Source organism: Rhincodon typus, unplaced genomic scaffold (assembly GCF_021869965.1).
Source record: "Rhincodon typus isolate 14 unplaced genomic scaffold, sRhiTyp1.1 hic_rhity00009881, whole genome shotgun sequence".
NCBI lineage: Eukaryota > Metazoa > Chordata > Chondrichthyes > Orectolobiformes > Rhincodontidae > Rhincodon > Rhincodon typus.
This window is the reverse complement of record NW_025975519.1, coordinates 1,655-7,896: the sequence shown is the minus strand read 5'-3', so window position 1 is coordinate 7,896 and position 6,242 is coordinate 1,655. Positions and strand designations below refer to the sequence as shown.

Genomic DNA, 6,242 nt, shown 5'->3' with positions numbered 1-6,242 from the left:
ATCCTAACCTAGTCAATCTCTCCTCATACATCAGACCCACCATCCCCGGAATCAGCCTGGTAAACCTTCGCTGCACTTCCTCAAGAGCAAGAGCGTCCTTCCTCAGAAAAGGAGACAAAAAGTGCACACAATATTCTAGGTGTGGTCTCACCAAGGCCCTGTACAACTGCAACAACACATCCCTCTCCTTTACACAAAACCTCTTGCAATGAAGGCCAACATACCATTTGCTTTTTTTACCGCTTGCTGCACCTGCATGCTTACCTTCTACAACTGGTGCACAAGGACACCCAGGTCCCACTGCACACTCCCCTCTCCCAATTTACAGCCATTCAGGTAGCAATCTGCCTTCTTGTTTTTGCTTCCAAAGTGAATAGACTCACTCCACCCAACTTGGTATCACCTGTAAACTTTGAGATGTTACCTTTTGTTCCCTCATCCAAATCATTAATATATATTGCGAATAGCTAGGGTCCCAGCACCGATCCCTGTGGTACCCCACTAGTTACTGTCCACCAATTTGAAAAGGACCCATTAATTCCTGCTCTTTGTTTCCTCCCTGCCAACCAGTTTCCTATCCATCTCAGTACACTTGCCCCAATCTTATTTACATTAATCTTGCACATTACTCTCTTATACAGGACTTTGTCAAACACTTTCTGAAAGTCCAAATATACTATATCGACTGGCTCGCCCTTGTCAACTCTACTAGTTACATCTCCATAGAATTCCAACAGATTTGTCAAGCATGATATCCCCTTCATGAATCCATGCTGACTCTGTCTGATCCTGTCACTGCTTTCTAAATGCTCTGCTATAAAGTCCTTGACAGTGGATTTGAGAATTTTCCCCGCTACTGATGTTAGGCTCACTGGTCCATTATTCCCTGTTTTCTCTCCACCTCCCTTTTTGTATATTGGAGTGACATTAGCTATCCTCCAATCTGCAGGGACTGTTCCAGAATCTGTAGAATCCTGGAAGACGACCACCAATGTATCCACTATATCTAGAACCATTTCCTTAACTACTCTGGGATGTAGATTATCAGGCCCTGGGGATTTATCCACTTTCAATCCCATCAATTTTCCCAGCACCATTTCTCTATTAATATTGATCTCCCTCAGTTCTTTCATCTCACTAAATCTTGCATTATCAAACATTTCTGATATTTGATTTGTGTCCTCTTTTGTGAAGACAGAACCAAAGTATGTATTCAGTTACTCAGCCATTTCTTTGTCCCCTGTTATACATTCGCCCGTTTCTGTCTGTAGGGGACTTACATTTGTCTTCACATACCTGTAGAAACTCTTAGTGTTAGTCTTTATGTTCCCTGCAAGCTTACTCATGTACTGTATTTTCTCTTTCTTGATCAATCTCTTGGTCCTTCTTTGCCAAATTCTAAACATTTTACACTGTATCTAACCCATGCTGTCCCTGTCATGGAAATGTTTGATTGGGATAGGGGTAGCTTTACTTTCAGTTTAAAAGACTAGAGGGAGCTTTATTCTGTATTTAACCCCTTGCTTTACCTCTCTGGGAGTGTTTGATGGGGAGAGTGTAGAGGCAGCTTTATTCTGTATCTAACATAAGAGTGTCCCTGTCCCTGGGAATGTTTGATGGGGACAGTGGCGAGGGAGCTTTACTTTCAGTTGAAAAGAGTAAAGACTGTTTTACTTTCAGGTTAAAGGAGTAGAGGCAGCTTTACTCTGTATCTAACCTTGTTATGACTTGTCCTTGGAGCATTTGATTGGGGTGGTGTACTCTGTATCTAACCCCATGCACATGATCTGGGGATAATTGATGGGGACAGTATCATGGGAGCTTTGTTTTCAGTCTAAAAGTATAGAGGGAGCTTTACTCTGTACCTAACCCCATACAGTCCCCATCCTGGGAGTGTTTGACAGGGATATTGTAGATGAAGCTTTACTCTGTATCTGATTGTTTTGTGATCATTTGCATCTCTGAACTGTAGGGATTTGATATCCAGCACTGACATCATACATCTGTTTGATTGAAACAATCCACAATAAATAACTGTAATTGTTTTAAGCTTTTTCGGTTTTGTTTGACTAAAATCTGCTGATTGTATTTTCTGTGCAGAAACGAGAGCAGCGTGTAATGGGAAACTGGAAGCTGTTGGTGAAAGGCTTACTGATCAGGGAAAAGCTGAAAGCTCGGTACAATGTCAAGGTAATTCACAGGAACAAGACCAAGGGTCATTCAGGTCACCTTCTCCCAGCCTGACAATCACATAATACAATGACAATGAACAGATAAATTGTTCAGAGTGATCAATCGCTATCTTTGAACTGGGATGAGGAGGAAGTTCTTCAGCCAGAACTCATTGTCGCAGAGGGCTGTGGAGGCAAACCATTGAGTGTATTTAAGACAGAGATGGATAGGTTCTTGATTGGTAAAAGGTTATAGGGAGAAGCCAGGAGAATGGGGTTGAGAAACATGATCAAGTGGTGGGTTCGATGGATCAAATGGCCTAATTCTGCTCCTACATCTGAAGGTCTTATTTTCTGGTCTTTGAGGAGTCAATATGAGGTGAGCAAAACCCCAGTGGAGAGTGTTTAAAACCATAGACCCTGAAGTCACCAGCTTCTCCCAACCACTATCCACTCACCACTCATCATGTCACAAATTAACCATCATTTTCAAATCCCTTCAAGGTCCCCCCACTCCAACTCAATCTCTGTAACCTCCTCTATCACGGCCCCCATTCCTGAGAACTCTGCATCCTCTCATTGAGATCCTGAGTCCTCACATCACAACTGCTCCATCACTGGGGCTTGTACCTTCAGCTGCCTGAGCTCCAAGCTCTGGACTCTCTCAGTGAGGGGAGGTGATGGCCTAGTGATATTATCACTGTTAATCCAGAGACCCAGGTAATGTTCTGGGGACCTGGGTTCGAATCCTGCCATGGCAGATGGTGGAATTTGAATTCAATAAAAAACTCTGGAATTAAGAATCTAATTATGGCTATGAATCTATTGTCGATTGTCAGAAAAAACCCATCTGGTTCACGAATGCCCTTTAGGGAAGGAAACTGCCATCCTTACCTGGTCTGGCCTGCATGTGACTCCAGACCCACAGCAATGTGGTTGGCTTTTAACTGCCCTCTGGGCAATTCGGGATGGGCAATAAATGCTGCCTGGCCAGTGAGCCCTCATCCCGTGAATGAATAAAGAATGAAGAAATTGGGGTGGCACCGTGGCTCAGTGGTTAGCACTGCTGCCTCACAGCGTCAGGGACCCGGGTTCGATTCCACCCTCGGGTGACTGTCTGTGTGGAGTTTACACATTCTCCCTGTGTCTGCGTGGGTTTCCTCCGGGTGCTCTGGTTTCCTCCCACAGTCCAAAGACGTGCAGGTTAAGGTGGATTGGCCATGCTAAATTGCCTGTAGTGTTCAGGGATTGTGTAGATTAGGTGGGTTACAGGGGGATGGGTCTGATTGGGATGCTCTGAGGGTCAGCGTGGACTTGTTAGGACGAAGGGCCTGTTTCCACACTGTAGAGATTCTGTGATCTTAACACCTCACTTGTTGCCTGTTCCTTAGATTGAGGGGCCTGTCAGTGAGATCTGTCTTCGCTCGTGTTTGAATTGAACCCCATCATCAAATTTTATTTATTCATTCATGGGATGTGGGCATTGCTGGCTGGGCCCAGCATTTATTGTCAATCTGCGGTGGCCCTTGATTAGCTGGTGGTGAGATGCCTTCTTCAACCACTGCAGGCTGCACGCTCTGCCTTATTGCTTGAGACATGAACAATCATAAGAAGACTGCTCTTATATATTTCCTTATTCACTACCTCTCCTGAAGTAAATGGCTTCCTGGATGTCAGATCCAGGGTTACAAAGAGAATATAGCTCCATCAGTGGGTCAGCACTGAGGGGCTTCCGCTGTGTCAGCGCGCCCATATTGAGGTTTGATACAAGTTCAGCATAGCTTGAACCAACTTTATATTTACTTCTAAACATAAACCCAAATATTTTAACACAATTTTTTTTTGCTGTTTCTTGTTCAGGATGACTCAGCTCAGGATGTGGGGGGAGACAGCACAGTTGCTGGGAAAGCTCGCAGTGATGCTACCCCAGTCACTGACATGACCTCTTCGTGGCCTTTGAATCGGCAGGAGGAGGCAGTGAAGGTGACGGCGAAGGCGAAGAGCAGGAAACAGAAGAAAGGAGACGAGAAGCACCTCTTCCCATTTGAGAAGCTGTAACAGCGAGTGGGGGCTGCCCATAGCACAGTTTGAGAGGCAGGAACCTCTTGTCTCACCTGTAGCAACAGAATGGGGGTTCAACCCCCTACACCTTCAGGGGCCAGGCTGCCCTGGAGACTGCTCGGGGCACCCCGTAGCTAGAGTATCGCAAAACAAACACACTCTGCCTTATTGCTTTTAGTCATAGTTTGCATGGATTAGACAGACAACCCTTAAGGAGCTGGGAGCCTGGAGAGATTGCGGAGGAGAGGGGTGTGGCAGAGGGGAGTAGGCGATGGGTCTGTGGCAGTGGAGGGTGGGCTTCAATCCAGTTGGTCAAGTTGCCAGCACAGCTCACACCCCCAGCAAAGTCATTAACCAGATGTTAACTGGCTCACCAGGGAACCCCTTAATCCAGTGCCAAGCTACAAAGCCCAAGAGGACAAATTGTATTCCAGTTACAAAAGCAGAAATTACTGGGAAAACTCAGCAGGTCTCGCAATGTATTCCACTGTCTTCCTTTGTGTGGAAATCCAAAATGTGACTCGCCATTAAGGACCAGGTTCTGTTCTTCCTTCTGAATGTGCATGGAAATGGACGAGTGATGAGGGTGGCTGTTTTCAAAAGGGGCACTGGGAATTGAAATGAAGGCTGGGTTATTGATGCAGCTGGGAACGCGCCAGTTTGAATTTTCTACCACTGGACAGCTGGGCTTTGGAGTGGCTGGACTGTGGTCACCTTTCGGAGGGATAGAGGGGGAGAGTCCAGCTGTCTCTAGCTGATCTCTGGATCGTGACAGAATGGACTGCAAAGAGTAATCAGTGTGCAACGCCAAGCAGCCCCGTAGGGGGTTCTCCAGCCACTCATCTGTGCCGAGTGGTACTCACTTGCGCGTGCCCACATATGTTTCTGAGTGTGCTTGATGGAACTGGCTGACATTAGAAGTTTACAGCTGCTAAAATTGAAGAGTAATGTCTGATAGTGGAGAGGGTGTTAGCAGAGAGCTGAGCGTTAAAAGGAAAAATATCAAAAAAAAGAACAAACAAACTAAATGAGAGCATCATTTACTTTCCTGATTAGCAGAAGACTTTTTAACGTCTCCATTCAATCACTATCCAATGACTATGTGTGTATCTGCTCCCTAAGGCCCATGATCCTGCTCATTGTCGGAGTTCTCATACCTCTCCACTAACTTAGCTTGTTGACAGTCAGATTTTTTAATGTTTTGGCAGTGCACACTGACAGGATATTCCACTGCAGTTAGCTTCACAGCTGAACCTTTGATCCTGTTCTCAGCCCAAATGTACAAGCAAACCCTTTTCAAAAGGAACCACTTGATTGTTTGGCAACAGTTCCAACTGTCTGCCCCTGTCTTCCCCCACCATGTCCTTACCGTCTGCCTGTGGCAGGAGGTAAAGACAACCCAGATACAGTTACAATAACCGGGCAAGGATCTGCAATGGAACTGATTCTTGCATGGAAGTGATTTTCAATTCAAAACAAAGATCTCCCTTCCCAGCTTCCACCTGCAAAAAAAAAACAGGCTCTGAAACTCTGTTTAAGAACTACCAAATCTAGTTTGCAATCTGTGTATATTCTGTACTATGACTTTTGTACCTACTTTGTGGAAAATAAAGTGTTGATTTGTAATAAAATTCATTGCAATGCTGAGGCCAATATCGATGTTGAAGGCAGGTCGTGAGAGGGTTACAAAGAGTTTACAGAGAGATGTTGACAGGTTAAGTAAGTGGGTCAAAAGTTGGCAAATGCAGTATAATGTGGGAAAATGTGGAGTTATTTATTTTGGAAGGGAGAACAAAAGAACGTAATATTATTGAGATGGAGAAGAACTGCAGAAAGCTACAACACAAAGGGACTTGTGCATGAAACACAGAAAGCTAGTACACAGGTAATCAGCAAAGCTAATGGAATGTAGGCCCTTATTTCAAGAGGGTTGGAGTGTAACAATAGGGAAATCTTACTGCAACTATACAAGGTGCTGGTGAGACCACATCTGGAGCACGGTGAACAGTT

At 45.0% G+C, this 6,242-nt stretch overlaps 1 protein-coding gene across 1 annotated transcript; it reads left to right on the top strand.

The window, feature by feature from the left end:
* Nucleotides 1-2,104: 2,104 nt before the first annotated feature.
* On the top strand, nucleotides 2,105-5,866 carry LOC125482403 (DNA repair protein complementing XP-C cells homolog). The gene is made up of 2 exons (XM_048594474.1): nucleotides 2,105-2,190; nucleotides 4,032-5,866. The coding sequence occupies exons 1-2, from the start codon at nucleotides 2,119-2,121 to the stop codon at nucleotides 4,227-4,229; spliced, it is 270 nt and encodes an 89-aa protein (XP_048450431.1). The 5' UTR covers nucleotides 2,105-2,118; the 3' UTR covers nucleotides 4,230-5,866.
* Nucleotides 5,867-6,242: the final 376 nt, after the last annotated feature.

Bases quoted from the DNA above. Each gene is read 5' to 3' on its own strand.
- LOC125482403 (XM_048594474.1), top strand. From the start codon at position 2,119: ATGGGAAACTGGAAGCTGTTGGTGAAAGGCTTACTGATCAGGGAAAAG. The intron at 2,191-4,031 runs GTAATTCACAGG...TTTCTTGTTCAG, and splicing joins AAGCTCGGTACAATGTCAAG to GATGACTCAGCTCAGGATGT.